General features: G+C 39.7%; 1 protein-coding gene across 1 annotated transcript; it reads left to right on the top strand.

The window, feature by feature from the left end:
• Positions 1 to 3,140: 3,140 nt before the first annotated feature.
• On the top strand, positions 3,141 to 4,361 carry LOC102741629 (olfactory receptor 9I1-like). Its single transcript, XM_006728584.2, has one exon. It carries the CDS (start codon positions 3,141 to 3,143, stop codon positions 4,080 to 4,082), a length of 942 nt encoding a protein of 313 aa, XP_006728647.2. The 3' UTR covers positions 4,083 to 4,361.
• The last annotated feature ends 14,335 nt before the right edge of the window (positions 4,362 to 18,696 follow it).

Below are 18,696 nucleotides of genomic sequence, written 5' to 3'. Positions count from 1 at the left end.
CTGCAGGCCTCTGTCTTCTGGTCCATGAATTGTCATTGTCGGTACAATGACAATATGGCCTGGAGTGGGGTGTTGTGAGAAGTAAGTGGGGCACTTGATGTGAAGCACCTAGAACAGTACCCAACACACAGGGGGGGTGCTGTCTTCCTGTCATTATTTATTTATTTGAGAGAGAGAGAGAGAGTCATTTGTTTTATATCTTTTTTTTTCTGCTTTGTGTTCCTTATTTTATTTTATTTTATTTTATTATGCTATGTTAATCACCATACATTACATCATTAGTTTTGGATGTAGTGTTCCATGATTCATTGTTTGTGCATAACACCCAGTGTTCCATGCAGAACGTGCCCTCTTTAATACCCATCACCGGGCTAACCCATCCCCCCATCCCCCTCCCCTCTAGAACCCTCAGTTTGTTTCTCAGAGTCCATAGTCTCTCATGGTTCGTCTTCCCCTCCGATTTTCCCCCCTTCATTTTTCCCTTCCTACTATCTTTTTTTTTTTTAACATAAAAAGTATTATTTGTTTCAGAGGTATAGGTCTGTGATTCAAAAGTCTTGCATAATTCACAGCGCTCACCATAGCACATACCTTCCCCAGTGTCTATTATCCAGCCACCCCATCCTTCTCACCCCCCACCCCACTCCAGCAACCCTCAGTTTGTTTCCTGAGATTAAGAATTCCTCCTATCAGTGAGATCATATGACACATGTCATCTTAAGTTCCAAATTCAGAATTTAAGAATAAAATCACATGGTATTTGTGAAATCATATGGTATTTGTCTTTCTCTATCTGACTTATTTTACTTAGCATTATACCTTCTAGGTCCATCTATGTTGCTACAAATGGCAAGATATTATTTTTTTAAATGGCCGAATAATATTCCATGAGATATCTATATCTATATCTATATCTATATCTATATCTATATCTATATCTATATATATATATACACACACACACATATACCACATCTTCTTTACCCATTTATCTGTGGATGGACACTTGGGTTACTTCCATATCTTGGCTATTGTATATAATGCTGTGAGAAACGTAGGGGGGCATCTATCTTTTCAAATTCGTGTTTTCATTTTCTTTGGGTAAATACCCAGTAGTGGAATTAGTGGATCCTATGGTAATTCTATTTTTAATTTTTTGAGGATCTTCCATGCTGTTTCTTTACACTGTGATTGTAGGCTGATCATTAGACTCTGATACCTCAGGGGCTTCTCTCTGTATTAGGAAGCTGACACTTCTGAACAAAGCTGCCTTGAAAATGTCTCACAAGGGCCTGAAAAACTCCATATATTTTGTACTGGGAGTGGACTGGTCCTGTGGTGATGATTTGTGTCTTCATTTTCTACTGGTTGTGGATAAAAGTGTGCAAATAAGCGTGAATAGTTACCTGATCCCCAGCATTTTTGCTAAAATATCACCTTTCAATGAACCTCCTACTGGTCCTGTTTAATACCCTCTTCTTTACTTTGGCTCTCTCCATTCCCCACACCCTGGTGTGTGTGTGTGTGTGTGTGTGTTTGACAGCACTTGTCATCATCTGTCATGGAAAAAATATACTTCTTTTTTTAAAAAAGTATATTGCATATGCCTGGCTCTCTGCTAGAACAGCAGCTCTACAAGGGCAAAGATCTTTGTGTTGTTCTGAGCAACCGGAAGAATGCGTGGCACATGGAAAATTCTCAGTAGATTCTTACAGAATAAATAAATGAATATAGTCTCTCTCTCTCTCTCTCTGTTTCCCTCTTTGGTGAGGATGATTTGTGTGAATTCCTTTTAGAACACAGCAAATCATTGTTTTGGCTGAAGGTCGAGATTAGATTAGGCCGTAAGGGGGGGAAAAACCCTCCTAAATATTCACATTGTCAGGAATTCAGCAGGGGAAAAACACCAGATGCTGACCTTTATTTCATCCATAGATAGCTCTTGTCAAACATTGATCAAAGTTTCATTTTCTTATTTATCTGAAATCCTATGAGATCTTTCTCAAATTCAGTTTTTATTTCAAGGATGGAAGGAGGACAAAAATAACCACCTTTGAAGTCCACATTCAGTATCCTCATTACCCCAAATCATCAGCATCCAAAGGTGCAGAGGCAAGATTGTCCAAATACTTGGCAAGAACTCTATCTGTATTAGAATTCTAAACTCAGTGTGATGCCTTTGTCCCTTAATGAGCTGTGCAGGCTAATTCTGGAATGGCTTGATTCATGTAGCTCATTGATTGATAATGATCTGGCATTTAAAAAAATGGGACAGGTCCTTTGGAATAAGAGGAGCATTTGGAAACCAGGCCAGGCTGCTTGGCAGGAACAACGAGGAAGAAGAGACTTGGCAGGCAACAGGTTGTAGAGGTTCTAACAGAGCTTATGTTTCATGGCTCACTCTCTTGCATCCAGCTCGATTGTGTTCACATGCATATCAAAACCAACCACAATGAAAGATAGAGTTGATATTGGGATGCCAGGGGACTGTGGACTTGGAGATGAAAAGATTCCAAAATGTACACGAACCTAGAGCATGTTACTCTGTTATTGCAGAATTTAGAAAAAATAATTCTAAGTGTGTGAGTCAGACCATGTGCTAGGAATGGTACATCTCTTACGTTCTTCACAATAGTACCGTGACTTTGGAGTTGAAATTCCTCTTACACCAACAAGGAGACTGGGGTTCAGAAAGATGAATTAACTTGTCCGAGGTCTCAAGATATTTGAACCTAGGTCTGTTTCAAAGCCTATGTACTTAATACTATACCAGTAGGGTTTCTCCATCGAAAGGGTGTTTTCTGGCTCTGTAGTGAGGCTGATGAAGGTTTCCAATTTGGCACCTATCAGAAGTTTGGAAATGCCTAAGGAAGAGAGTTCTAGATCCAGCTTTGCCTCTTTGCTATGAAATCATGAACTAGTCACTTCACCTCTTTGACCTTAATATGCTTCTCCCAAGAATGGGATTAACAATATATGCTCCGAAGGATTTCCAAAAGATCAAATGAAATAAAGTTTGTAAAAAATGTAAAGTGCTTGACAAATTTACAAGATTATTATCATTGCTGAGAATGATCAATCACCTTAATTGCTCTTTAATGAGATTTTATTTTTTTATTTCAGTGGACAACTTAGGATTCATGGCGGAGAATGGCACCATGGTGACAGAATTCATTCTGCTGGGGTTCCAGCTGCCGGTGGAGTTGCAGATGGGCCTCTTCTTTGTGTTTCTGGTCCTTTATTTCATTACCATGGTGGGCAACCTGGGCATGATTGTGTTGATTCAGAGAGACCCTCGTCTCCAAACCCCCATGTACTTCTTCCTCCGCCATCTCTCCTTCCTGGACGTTTGCTACTCCTCTGTCATTGTCCCTCAGTCGCTTGAGACCTTGGGTACCAATAAGATGGCCATCACTTATGAGCGCTGTGCCACTCAGTTCTTCTTCTTCACCCTCTGTGCTAGCACTGAATGTTTCCTTTTGGCTGTGATGGCCTATGACCGCTATGTGGCCGTTTGTAACCCCCTCCTCTATGTCCCTGCCATGACACCACAGACCTGCCTGGGGCTGGTGGCTGGGGCCTATGCTGGTGCCATGGTCAATGCTGTGATCCGCACTGGGTGTACTTTCTCGATCTCCTTCTGTAAGTCCAACCACGTGGACTTCTTCTTTTGTGACCTCCCACCCCTGCTGAAGCTTGCCTGTAGTGACACCAAGTTACGGGAATGGGTCATCTACCTCTTAGCTTTCTTGGTCATTACAACCAGCATTTCAGTGATTCTGATATCCTACTTTTTCATCATTCAGGCTATCCTGAAGATTCGTACAGCAGGTGGCAAAGCCAAGACTTTCTCCACCTGTGCTTCTCACATGATCGCAGTGGCTCTTTTCTTTGGGACACTCATATTCATATACCTGAAAGGTAACATGAGCAAATCCCTTGGGGAAGACAAGATTGTGTCAGTATTTTACACTGTGGTCATCCCTATGCTGAACCCAATGATCTATAGCTTGAGAAACAAGGAAGTGAAGGAGGCTCTGAAGAAAGCTCTCAATGGGATGAAGGTTTCCCAAGTAGACTAAGACTTGAACTCCATCAATTTAGAAGTTCCTGCAAATCATCCTTCGGGTTTGCCTTCTCTCCTTAGCACATGAACCAGATTTCATAATTACAAAGACATATTGAAGCAAAAAAAGTATATAGCTTTGGGTTCCAGCAATTTCTTTATTAACTCTATGTCCTTCAGCCAGAAATTCTCTGCCCCAGTTTTCACATCAGTAAAAATTTCTGCCTTGCTATGATTAAAGCCAGGATCAAGAGAGATGGAACGCCAAAGGGCTTTATAAATAATAACATGCTATAAAATGTAAAATTGACTTTCTTACCTGTCCTGGGTATTGTTGAGTGTTTTCTCAGCTACTTGAATTCAAAAAAGTTCAAGCTACTAAGCTAACTTTTACATTTGAATAATTACAAAACAAAAGCTTCTTGTTTACAGAGTGAGGACAGTTACACTCCTTGGTTGTGGGTAGTAGGGTGGAAATCAGCCTTGACCAAAGAAACCTTTTCTCAACATTCAGTTATATCCAAGTTAGGTGTTTGTCATAGAAAATACAAGTAGCTAAAGAGAGGAAGGAAAAATAGAGGGGAAAGGAGATGTAAACTGGGCAATGTTCACCTAGAATACGTTAGCCTACTTCCCAAAAGAGCATGGAGGACCAAGACACTGGGGAATAAAAGAAAGATGTAGTGATTTACATTAATTATTGGAAATAATTTGATCTGATATAGAGCTGAACTGAGTCCCACATATAACTTTCTGGGATATTTCTTGATCACCAAAGGTCAGAAGCTCTATTTTATTTCTGAAAAATTTTTCAAGGACCATCTCAAGCTGTTTTCTATTCACCAATCATGAAAACCACCACCTACTTCCATCTCCTGTAGGACATTTACTTTATGGTAAGAAGACAGATAACTATGAATCTGACTGCCCCCTTTTAATGATCTCATATCTGCTGGAAATATTACTTGGAAAATGTCTCCATTGTGATTCCACAATCTTTGTCATCAATTCAGCAAATATTTACTGTCTACTATGTATCAGACATAATCCTAGGCTCAGGAATATAGAAATAAATAAGATAGACATGGTTCCTCCTTCATGGGGATTAGAACTTGGGGCATAGGCAGATATAAACCATGGCAGTTAATGGATTTTTTTCATATGGTTTTGGAAAGTGGGAAAAAGCAGGACAGGGTATTGTTACACTGTATAGTAGGGTTCTGACCTGGTCTGGTGTGGTCAGAAGAGGCTTCCCTGAGGAACTAACATTTATGCAGAAGCTTAAAGAGCAAGTATATCATAGTCATGGGGGAAGCTGAGGGAAGCCAGAATGGCTGCAGCATAAGGAGAGGAGCTGAGTGTGAGGGGAAGTTGGAAAACTCAGGAGCAACTAGGTCACAGAGAGCCTTGCGGGCTCCCTTAGGGACTTGTGGGCTTTACTCTAAGAGTGAGGCATGAAATGATCAGACCTAAATTTGAAAAAATCCCTTTGGCTGCAGTGTGATGGGTGGGAATGGAGACTCATGGCCTGTGGTAGTGGAGATGAAAGGACGCATCCTCATTTCATTTAAGAAGCAACAAAGGGTGCATCCGGACATGGGGTTTGATTTTCACACAAGACTGTATGCTTCCTTCTAAAATACGTATCAGGTCAGAGAAAGCTCACAGGTGTGTGACCATGATGTTGGTATAGGACTGATTCTTAGCAAAATGGTGAAATTGGGGAAATAAACTTTTGGAGGCATCTGCTTTTTCATTGGTCTACCTTTCCTTCCCTGCCTGTGACCTCCCTCAGATATACATCAAAACGGCCATCAACTTCTCCCTCTCAAGAGGGCAACACATTTTCATTAACTCCCACGGTATGCCAGGTTATGTCAACAGGCTGAAGAAATCAGCCTTTGCAGGGCTACTTACACACTCTAAGTCAGGAAAAGCTTTCAACTTAAAAAATATATAAATGGGGAAAACGCTAGAGAGTGAGGGTGCTATTTTGGTAGTGGTGGGAGCTGCCAACATTCCTTCCAACTTATCCTTGGTGAGTGGCAACAAACTGTCCATAAGTGAATGACCTTTGATACATGTACAGTATTTGATGTAAATACGGTTGCTTCAGGGATGCACCAAGTGGATGCAAATAAAATGAGATTTTAGTGTGTTTTAGGAGATCACTTTCTGATTAATGTGAGAAGGCACTGGAAGAAATGGCATTTATGGTGAATTTCCACTTGCATATATTAATAAATATAGTAAGTGAAAACATTTATTAATTACCTAATGTGTGTCAGGCTCTGTGCCAAGAGTTTTTACGTATCTCATAGATAAGTCTCATTCTTTTTATTTTTTATTTTTATTTTATTTAATTTTTAAAATTTTTTTTTAAATTTATTTGACACAGAGAGAGAGACAGTGAGAGAGGGAACACAAGCAGGGGGAGTAGGAGAGGGAGAAGCAGGCTTCCCGCGGAGCAGTGAGCTCGATGTGGGGCTCGATCCTAGGACCCTGAGATCATGACCTGAGCCGAAGGCAGATGCTTAACCAACTGAGCCACCCAGGTGCCCCTATTTTTTATTTTTATTATTGAAGTATAGTTGTCATACACTGTTATATTAGTTTTAGGTGTATGACACAGTGATTTGACAATTCTATACATTACTCAGGGCTCACCCATGATAAGCATAGCCACCATCGGTCACCAGGCAACATTATTACAATATTATTGACTACATTCTCTGTGCTGTAATTTCATCTCTGTGACTACTTTATTGTAAAACTGTAAGTTTGTACCTCTTAATCACCTGTATCTATTTTGCCCATCCCCCATCCACCTCCCCTCTGGCAACCACCAATTTGTTCTCTGTATTTGAGTCTGTTTTTTTTTTTTTTTTTTTTAAGATTTTATTTGTTTATTTGACAGAGAGAGACACAGCGAGAGAGGGAACACAAGCAGGGGGAGTGGGAGAGGGAGAAGCAGGCTTCCGGCAGAGCAGGGAGCCCGATGCAGGGCTCGATCCCAGGACCCTGGGACCATGACCTGAGCCAAAGGCAGATGCTTAACGACTGAACCACCCGGGCGTCCCTTTGGGTCTGTTTTTTGTTTTGTTTTTTAGATTCCACATATAAGTGAAGTCATATTAGCATTTGTCTTTCCCTGACCTATTTCACTTAGCATAACGCCCTCTAAGTCCATTCATGTTGTCACAAATGGCAAAATTTCATTGTTTTTTATGGCTGAGTAAAATTCCATTGTGTATATATACCACTTCTTCTTTATCCATTCATCTATTGATGAACACTTGGGTTGCTTCCATATCTTGGCTATTGTAAATATGCTGCAATAAACATAGGGTGCACATATCTTTTTGAATTAGTGTTTTCGTTTTCTTTGGTTAAATATCCAGTGGTGGAATTTTTAGATCATATGGTATTTCTATTTTTAATTTTTTGAAGAACCTCCAAATTGTTTTCCACAGTGGCTGCACCAATTTGCATTCCCACCAACAGTGCATGAGGGTTCCTTTTTCTCCACATCCTTGCAACACTTGTTCTTTCTTGTCTTTTTGATTCTAGCTATTCTGACTAGAACAGGTGTGAAGTGTGAGGTGATATCTCTCTGTAGTTTTGGGTTTGCATTTCCATGATGATGAGTGATGTCGAGCATATTTTCATGTGTCTGTTGGCCATCTGTATGTCTTCTTTGGAAAAATGTCTATTCAGATTCTCTTCCCATTTTAATCAGATTATTTGTTTTTGTGTGTGTGTATTGAGTTGCATAAATTCTTCATATATTTTGGATATTATTCTCTTATTGGATATATCATTTGCAAGTATCTTCTCCCATTTAGTAGGTTGCCTTTTTGTTTTGTTGATGGTTTCCTTCTCTGTGCAAAAGCTGTTTTTTTGGTGTAGTCCCAATAGTTTATTTTTGCTTTTGTTTCCCTTGCTTGAGGAAACATATCTAGAAAAATGTTTCCATGGCTGGTGTCAAGTAAATTACTGCCTATGTTTTCTTCTAGGAGTTTTATGGTTTCAGGTCTCACATTTAGGTCTTTAATCCATTTTGAATTCATTTTTGTTCATGGTGTAAGAAAGTGGTCCAGCTTCATTCTTTTCATCTGGCTGTCCAGTTTTCCCAATGCCATTTGTTGAAGAGACCATCTTTTCCCCATTGTATATTCTTGCCTCCTTTTTTATAGATTAACTGACTATGTACGTGTAGGGCTTTTTATACTGTTCCATTGATCTATGTGTCTGTTTTTGTGCCACCACCATACTGTTTTGATTACCACAGCTTTGTAATATATCTTGAAATCTAGGTTTGTGATACCTCCAGCTTTGTTCTTCTTTCTCAAGTTTGCTTTGGCTATTTGGGGTCTTTCGTGGTTCCAAACAAATTTTAGTATTATTTGTTCTAGTTCTGTGAAGAATGCTATTGATATTTTGATAGGGATTGCATTAAATCTGTAGATTGCTTTGGGTAGTGTGGATGTTTTAACAATCTTAATTCTTCCAATGCACAAGCATGGTATATCTTTCCATTTGTTTGTATTGTCTTCAATCTCTTTCATCAATGTCTTAAAATTTTCAGAGCATAGGTCTTTCACCTCCTTGGCCAAATTTATTCTTAGGCATTTTATTATTTTTGTTGCAATTATAAATGGGATTGTTTTCTTAATTTCTCTTTATGCTACTTCATTATTAGTGTATAGAAGCACAACAGATTTCTGTATATTATATTATTCTGTATATTAATTTTATATCCTGCAACTTTACCGAATTTATTTATTAGTTCTATTTTTTTTTTTTTTGAGTCTTCGGGCTTTCTCATACAGTATCATGTCATTTGCAAATAGTGACAGTGTAACTTCTTCCTTACTGATTTGTATGCCTTTTATTTCTTTTTCTTCTCTGGGCTAGGACTTCCAGTACTATGTTGAATAAAAGTAGCAAGAGTGGACATCCTTGTCTTGTTCTTGATAGGTCTCATTTTGAAAATAGACTCTACACATAATCTTTTAGGAACTAGAATCCTCTGAAGGTTGATTTTATGTATCAATTTTGACTGGGTCACAGGGTGCCCAGATATTTGGCTAAACATTATTTCTGGCGTATCTGTGAGGATGTTTCCAGAAGATATTTGCATTTGAATCAGTGAACCCTATAAAGCAAGTTGCCCTCCCCCAAATGGGTCGGCATCATCCAATTCATTGAAGGCTTGAATGGAACAGTAGACAGAGGAAGGGAGCATTCATTCCCACTTTTCTGCCTGACTGCTTGAGCTGGATAGCAGTTTACTTCTGTACTTGAACTGGGATTCACACTGTTGGCTTCCCTGGTTCTCAGACTTCAGACTGAATCACACCCATGCTCTTCTGGGTCTGCTGGATTGTTTTAGCTTCCAGATGAAGATCTGCATGAGCCAATTACTTGTGATAAATCTTCTATGTCATAAGCAGATCACCTCCAAAAGTTTCCTATCACCCTCTTTATTATTATTATTTTGTGATAAGAATATTTAACATAGGGTCAACCCTCTTAACAAATTTTAAATATACAGTATAGATGTAGTGATAGTTTGACCATCATAAACCACCATGAAGTGGCTTAAGAAAAATCTCTCTCTCTCTCTCTCTCTCTATATATATATATATATGCACATACATATATCCTGTTGGTTCTGTATCTCTAGAGAACCCTGAGTAATAAAATCCAGTTGGTAATATGGGAGAATTTTCTTTTTATTCCTTTCAGCTTCTAAGTGTGTATTTTTTTTAGGCACTGGGTTTTGGAATAAGTTTTCAGCTGTTAGACTTTGGTCTCCATCTACCAAAAATGATATTAAAAAGATGAAGAACGCAGACCTCCAGACTCTGAATGGATCCATTTAACTCACTACATCAAGACACCAAAGTGCTATATTCATCTCATCACTTAGTATCTCAAAAAGTGGTGTCACCAAGATGGCAGTGTAGGACACACCACAAAAACCAATAATTAGGCAACTATCTATGAACAAAACAGCCCCGGGAGAACTCATGAATACATTTGAGAAACTTCAACCACACAGTGGAACAACAACAACAACAAAATCTGAGAACAGTCCCACAAACAAGGAAAGAAAAACAGCTTCATTTTGCCTGCATCATTCCATCTCCCATGCTGTCACCACTCAGTGCCAAGAGGGAGTTCACAACCTAGAAAGAGTTCCCCTCCTTGGAGTGAATGACCAGTGTCTTCAGCCTTTCAGGGCAAGGCACAAAGGGCTCACTTGGTTTTACCTACCCAGAGATGGCTATGAACCAGCATCAGCTACACAGTGAAAGTGACCATAGTTCCCAGTGACCTGTTCTGCAGAGGAATCCAGAAGCTTTGACCACTGAAGAAACCAACAGCCAGAATAGTCATAGACCCCATCCAGAGTTCACTGGTTTTCACCCAACGGGCTTTTGTGTTTGCACTTGCCAGCCACCCGAGTCCCTCCCACTTCTTTGCCCCTGCCCCCTCTGTACCAGCAGCCAGCCCAGGTCTCTGTGGCTGCTTGAGTGCAAAATTCCAGCTTAGACCCCTGCAGCTGACCCCCACTGCCATGTGTGCAGTCAAGGTTAGCCCCTCCATCTGTGTACTTACATGCTTACAGCCTGACTCTTGTCACCAGCCTTCACTACTGTGCACATGCCCATGAAGAGACTCTGTAGCCCCAACGGTGTATGATGACAGCCAGGGCCTTTTGAAGCAAAGGCAAAAAGCAAAAATCAACAAGTGAACCTATATCAGACTAAAAAGCTTCTGCACAGCAAAAGAAATGATCAGCAAAATGAGAAGGTAACCTATGAATGGGAGAAACTACTGACAAATCATGTGTCTGATTAGGGGTTAGTATCCAAAATATATGAAGATCTCATACAACTCGATAGCAATAAAACAAACAGTCCGATTAAAAATGGGTAGAGGGGGGCGCCTGGGTGGCTCAGATGGTTAAGCCTCTGCCTTCGGCTCAGGTCATGATCCCAGGGTCCTGGGATTGAGCCCCGCATCAGGAAGCCTGCTTCTCCCCCTCCTTCCTGCTCGAGCTCTCTCTCACTATCTCTGTCTCTCTCAAATAAATAAATAAAATATTTAAAAAAAAATGGGTAGAGGACCTGAATAGGTGTTTTCCCAAAGAAAACATACAAACGGACAACAGGTACACGAAAACAGGTACGTAGTGATGCTCAGTGTCGCTAACCATAAGGGAAATGCGAATCAAAACCACAATGAGAGACTGCCTCACACTTGTTAGAGTGGCTACTCTCAAGAAGGCAAGAGATAACCAACATTGGTAAGGATGTGGAGAAAAGGGTATCCTTGTGCACTGTTGGTGGGAATGTAAATTGGTACGACCGCAAGGGAAAACGGTAGGGAGGTTCCTCAAAAGATTAAAAATAGAACTACCATGTGAACCAGCAATTCCACTTCTGGGTATTTTATCCAAAGAAAATGAAATTGGGATATTTAAGAGATAGCCACATTCCCATGTTTACTGCAGCATTATTCACAATAGCCCAAACATGGAAAGCACCTAAGTGTCTATGGACAGATGGATGGATAAAAAAAATGTGGTGCACACACACGGGAATATTATTCTGTCATAAAAAAGGAAAAAAATCTCACTTTTTGTAACCACATGGATGGACCTAGAAGGTATTATGCTAAGTGAAATAAATCAGACAGAGAAAGACAAATGCTGTACGACCTCACTTTTATGTGGAATCTAAAAAGTCAAACTCATGGAAACAGAGAGTAAATTGATGGTTATCAGAGGCTGGGGGTTGGGAAAATGGGAAGATGTTGGTCAAAGGGTACAAACTTTCCAATATAAGTTGAGTAAGTTTGGAATCCAATGAACAGCATGGTGACTATAGTTAACAGTACTATATCATATGCGTGAAAGTTGCTATGAGAGTAAATCTTAAATGTTCGCACCATAAAAACAATAACAATAACAAAATGGTAATGATGTGAGGTGAAGGATGTGTTAACCAACATCATTGTGGTGAACACTTCACCACACATATGTGCATGAAATCATCACATTGCACATCTTAAACCTACACAGTATTATATGTCAATTATATCTCAATAAAACAGGGAGAGACAATACCAATATTTTAATTGTGATTTCCATTTTCATATATATTAATTTAAAATGTAGATCCGAAGCCAAATTAACTATATTAGCACAAAAGGGTGTGGGTGTAGGGTAGAATTGTGGAGTATAACCCACATAGCACACAATCTTGGTCCTTCGGTTTGAGTGTACATTTATATATTTACTTTTGCGTGTGGGTGTGGGTGTCATCCGGGAGAGTGGTAGCGCTTCAGCTAGGATCAACAACAACCACAAAAACATTCTTTTTTTTTTTTTTTTTTTTTGTCATGGAGATCAATAGAGGACAGATAAAATACTTCTCATATTTCTTTCTCTGCCCCCTTCCTCACATCTTACTGGTTTAACCTTCAAGGAAGGGAAAGTGCGTTCATCACAGCGATGTGCACGTGACCACAAGAACAGAGTAGCACAAGCCCCAACATCGTCACCCACCATGGGTCTCCCATACCTTTTTGGCAGCAACAGGGGTAGAGGGAAAAAATAGGATGAGGCATTTTGGCTAAAATATTTTCTTGGTAATGGAGTTCAAAGAAGGTAAGACAACCCTAGGCTCTGAATCTCATTTTGCCTGAGGCTGAATTCAAACCTCAAAGAATATTTTCTCCTGAACCTTACTTAGATATAGAGTGAGGAGGATAAATCACCTGAGAAATTGGGTAAAGCTGATAGAAGTTGAAAGGAAAGTAGCCTGCCTGCTTCCCTGGGGTGCATCTGCTGGGTTGTTCATGGAGACCAAGATGCTTCATGGACACTGTATGCTTCATCCTTTGAATCCTATTGAGAAAGATGGTCTCAGCTGTTTGCACTCATCTCTTCTTCAAAAACCATGAACTATTCTGGAAATTGTGGAAAAGAACGTTGTGTCTTTTTCTTTTTCTCAACTTATCTTTATCCTTATTTAAAGCAAAATAGTGCAAAGACAAAAAAAAAAAGACATCAACAGCAATAACAAAAAGTGCATTTTTTTCTTGTAATAGGATGAATATCTGAACTCTCTCTAATTCCAACCTTTTAGGAAATTTGTTTCTTTGGATTAAATTAATTAGTTAATTTTTATTTAAATTCAATTAACCAACATATAGTACCCCTTAGTTTCAGATGTAGAGTTCAGTAATTCATCAGTTGCATGTAACACTCAGTGCTCATCACACCATGTGCCCTCCTTAATACCCATCAACCAGTTGCCCCATCCCCCCACCGACCTACCCCCCAGCAACCCTCAGTTTCTTTCCCATAGTTAAGAGTCTCTCATGGTTTGTTTCCCTCTCTGATTTCTTCCTATTCCATTTTTCCCTCCCTTCCCATATGATCCTCAGCACTGTGTCTTATATTCCACATATGAATGAAACCATATGACAATTGTCTCTCACTGATTGACTTATTTCACTCAGCATAATACCATCCAGTTCCATTCACATTGATGTAAATGGTAAGATTTCATCCTTTCTGAGGGCTAAGTAATATTCCATTGTATATATATACCACATCTTCATTATCCATTCAACTGTCGATGGACATCTTGGCTCTTTCCAGAGCTTGGCTACTGTAGACATTGCTGCTATAAACATTGGGGTGCAGGTTCCCCTTCTTTTCACTACATTTGTATCTTTGAGGTAAATACCTAGTAGTGCAATTGCTGGGTTGTAGGGTAGCTCTATTTTTAGCTTCTTGAGGAACCTCTATACTTGTTTCCAGAGTGGCTGTACCAGCTTGCGTTCCCACCAACAAAGTAAGAATCCATCAAAATCCTAGGGGAGAACACAGGCAGGAACCTCTTACCTCGGCTGCAGCAACTTCTTATTAGACACGTCTCCAAAGGCAAGGGAAACAAAAGCAAAAATGAACTATTGAGACAGTTTCTTTGGATCTTAAAACCCCCAAAAAGGGTATTGTAAAAATAGCCTGTCTACATCTGTTGCTTTTTTTAAAAAAAATATCTTATTTATTTATTATTTTAGAGAGAGAAAGAGAGAGAGTGAGCCAAGGTAAGGGCAGAGGGAGAGGGAGAGAGAACTTCAAGCAGACTCTGTTGAGCATGAAGCCCTATGTGGGGCTCAATCCCATGACCCTGAGATCATGATCTGAGCCGAAATGAAGAGCCGGTCGCTTAACTGAATGAGCCACCAGGAGCCCCCACTTGTTGCTTTGTATTTTCATATAGACATAATCTAAAATAGTTTATTCATTAATTCAATCAATTATTTATTGGGGGGGCTATTGTATGCCAGGCACCGCTCTAGTAGTTAGGAAGTTTTATCCATGAAGGAAATAGGCAAAAAGTCTTTGCTTTTGTGGAGTTTATATACTAATGGAGGAGGAGACCATAAACTTTGAATATAATAAATAAGTGAATAATGTAGTAAGTAAAGTGGAATGTTAAAATGTATCAAGTGCTATGGAAAACACTGGAGACATTGATTTTGATAACGTGACTAATTCCCTGTGTCAGAGATACTGGACAGAAAGCTGAGAGGTAATTATTTCCTTTCCAGTATGAATAGAATTTCAAATATACTCATCAAATAACAGCTCCCCATTTCTCCTACCCTCCAGTCCCTGGAAACCACTATTGTATTCTCTGCCATTCTGAGTTTGACTGTGTTAGATACCTCATCATATATGTGGAATCATGCAGTATTTGTCCTTCCACCACTGGCTTATTTCACTCAGCATAAGGTTCTCTAGGTTTATCCATGTTGTTGCAAATGGCAGGACTTCCTTCTTTTTTAAGGCTGAGTAGTATTCTATTGTATGTAGATACCACATTTTCTCTATCCATTCATCTGTTGATGGACATTTACATTGTTTTCATATGTTGGCTGTTGTGAACAATGTTGTTATGAATATTGATGTACAAACATTTGTTCAAGTCATTGTTTAAATTCTCTTGGGTATATACTTAGGAGTGGAATTGCTGGATCATACAGCAAGTCTGTTTAACTTTTTGAGGAACCACTTGCTGTTTTTCACAGTGGCTGCGCTATCTACATTCCCACCAGTAATGCATAAGGGTTTCAATTTTTCCACATCCATGCCAACACTTCTTATTTTCACTTCTGTTTTTCTTTTTTGATGTCCATTCTAATGGGTGTGAAGTGTTATCTCATTGTGGTTTTCATTTGCATGACTCTAATGATTAGTGATGTTGAATATCTTTTGGGCCATTTGTATATCTTCTTTGGAGAAATGTCCATTCAGGTCCTTTGCTCATTTTAAAATTGGTTGTTGAATTGCACATGTTCTTTATATATTCTAGATACTAATCTCTTATCAGATATATTATTTGCAAATATTTTTGCCCATTCTGAGAGTTGCCTCTTTGCTCTTGATAGTGTCTTTTCATACCTGAAAGTTTTTAATTTGACGAAGTCCAGTTTATCTGTTTTTTTTTTTTTTCCTTTGTCCCCTGTCTTCTTGGTGTCACATCCAAAAAGTCATTGCCAAATCCAACATCATGAAGTTCCCCCTGTTTTCTTCTCAGAGTTTGTAGTTTTAGCTCTTATGCTTAGGTCTTTGATTCATCTTGAGTTCATTTTTGTATATGGTGTAAGGTAAGGGTCTAACTTCATTCTTTTGTATGTGGATATTCAGTTTCCCCAACACCAGTTACTAAAAGGAGGCACTCAACTATCATTTGCTGAAATCCTTAATATATGAGAGAACATACGGTATAAAAGTTCATAGGATTGACAGGAAAGGACTCTCAATTCATCTTCAGGTCCACTCTTCTGCCTTCTCATATATCGTTGGCTCCTTTTTATTAATGGGGCAAATTAAGCCAGGAATGGTTAACTCATCCCAGCTATTGCAGCTAAATAGCATCTGTGTTTTTAAGTTGCCATCAAAAGGATGGTACTGCATTGTTCCCTTTCACAGTTTACCTAGGGGAAGAGATGCTCCTCAAGGAGGGAAGACCCAAACCTGCAGGAGAGTGAAAGAGAATTTGAAAAACTGTTTTCAACCCAAAAAACAAATAATCCAGTCAAGAAATGGGCAGAAGACATGAATGGACACTTCTCCAAAGAAGACACACAAATGGCCAACAGACACATGAAAAAATGCTCTATATCACTTGCCATCAGGGAAATACAAATGAAAACCACAATGAGATACCACCTTATACCAGTTAGAACGGCTAGGATGAAAAAGACAAGAAACAACAGGTGTTGATGAGGATGTGGAGAAAGGGGAACCCTCTTACACTGTTGGTGGGAATGCAAGCTGGGGCGGCCACTCTAGAAAACAACATGGAGTTTCCTTAAGAAGTTAGAAATAGAGCTATCCTATGACCCAGCAATTGCACTACTGGGTATACCCCAAAGACACAGATGTAGAGAAAAGAAGAGCCATATGCATCCCAGTGTTCATAGCAGCAATGTCCACAATAGCCAAACTGTGGAAGGAGCCGAGATGTCCTTCACCAGGTGAATGGATAAAGATGCGTTTCATATATACAATGGAATACTACTCAGACATCAGAATGGATAAATACCTACCATTTACCTCGACATTCACGGAATGGGAGGGTATTATGCTAAGTGAAATAAGTCAATCAGAGAGAGACAATTGTCATATGGTTTCATTCATATATGGAATATAGGAAATAGAGCAGAGGACAATAGGAGAAGGGAGGGAAAACTGAATGGGAAGAAATCAGAGAGGGAGATAAACCATGAGAGACTCTTGTCTCCGGGAAACAAACTGAGGGTTGTGGATAAGGAGGTGGGGGGATGGGGTAACTGGGTGGTGGGCATTAAGAAGGGCATGTGATGTGATGAGCACTGGTGTTATATGCAGCTGATGAATTACTGAACTCTACATCTGATACTAATGATGTACTATATGTTGGCTAATTGAATTTAAATAAAAAAAAGAAAAAAAACTGTTTTCAGCATGAGTATTGCTTTCACGGTACAAATGACATAAGGTAAATCTCTCCTGTTTATGGCTTGCAGGGCTGCACAGACATTAGAGGGCAAGAGTTGGATTAGGGGTGTGAGACAAACACGCTGAGGGAATAGAGATTTAGTGGTATTATTATCTCATGAAAACCACGCAGACAGAACCAGTGTCTGCAGAGAACAGACGCTTCTAGATGAATTAACGTCCAGTTTCTGTTTCTTTACGTGCCGTGGAACCATCCCAGGCATCAACACCACTGGTTCTGATGTGACTCAGTTTCACCAGGATCTCCAGGTATTTATGTGCCTTTTTCTGTTAGAATCATCATCTACAATAGGTGAGGGACTTGGAGTAGAAAGACACCCCTGGACAGTGCAGATTTCCTCTTTATCAGGAACCTTGGCAGGGACACTACGGAGTTTACCAGACCATTGTCGAATTTCCTAGGAGAGCTAAGACAATGGAGATGGGCTGTGTGGAAACCCTCTAGGCCAGGAGCACAGCCGTCCTGAGTCCCCCAAATTATAGACTGAGTAGAATCCACAGGGTTGGTATGACGGTCCTGGAAGGTACAGGTGTGAGCTAGTTCTGGAAGCCATGATGGGATGGGGGATAGGTTGGATGAAAGAATAAAGAGCAGGAACAATTAAAATTACAGAATCAGAACATTTAAAATGAGCTAATGGCTGAGTTTCCTGCAGAAGGGCCATTTCGATGTGCAGTGAACAATCGTGCCAGCTCGCCTCCACGTTGACAGCTCCAGGGAGTATCACTCCTACAACGTCACGGCCAATATTTACTTAGAAAATATCTCGTTATTTTAATTTGTATTTCTTTCATTATTCATGAGGTTCAGAGTTGTCTCATCTGTTTGAATCATCATTGATATTTCTTTTGTAAATTTTTTATGTGCTTTGTCAATTGATTTGTAAGAGTAATTTGCATATTGGGGAAATCAGTCCTTTGCCTGTCATCAGTGTGGCGAATATTTTCCCAAGTTTGTCTTTTGAGTATGGTTATGGTGCTTTTAGCTTCCAAAAATGTTAAAATTTGATGTAGTTAGATTTATCCATTTTTTTTTTCCTTTGTAGCTTTGAGGTTTCCTGTTGTGATTAGAAAGGCCTCTTTAAGATAATCACATTATTCACCCATGTTTCCCCCTGGATTTGTTAAAATTTCATTTTCTTTTTATGACTCAATTCTTGGAATCATCTGGAATTTCTTTTGCCTCACATCACAGTGTAAGTTTACATGTCTTCGGGAGACTGCAGAGCAACGCCGTCTCCCCAGTGGAATGTGAGCTTCAGGAAGGCAGGCACTGATCTTCCGCTGTTGGCCAATGTGGTGCCAGGGCCCAGCACAGCGCCCGCACCTGGTTAAGTGTTTTAGTAAACACTCCTTTCATTAGCGCATGAAAGGAATTCTGGAAGATAATCTGAATCTAATAAGAGGAAAACCTTCATCTCTGGACTTTACACTTCTAAGAGAATAAAAACAGTGGATCACGGTCAGAAAATAAAAACCTAGCTGGCGAAGGAGCTAGAAACCAAGTCAGACCAGGAACCAGGGATGCTTACTT

Source organism: Leptonychotes weddellii, chromosome 11 (assembly GCF_054177405.1).
Source record: "Leptonychotes weddellii isolate Sample4059 chromosome 11, ASM5417740v2, whole genome shotgun sequence".
Taxonomy (NCBI): Eukaryota; Metazoa; Chordata; class Mammalia; order Carnivora; family Phocidae; genus Leptonychotes; species Leptonychotes weddellii.
This window is presented reverse-complemented; position numbering and strand designations above follow the sequence as displayed.

Excerpts from the sequence above, each read along its gene's own strand:
- LOC102741629 (XM_006728584.2), top strand. The coding sequence starts at position 3,141 with ATGGCGGAGAATGGCACCATGGTGACAGAATTCATTCTGCTGGGGTTC.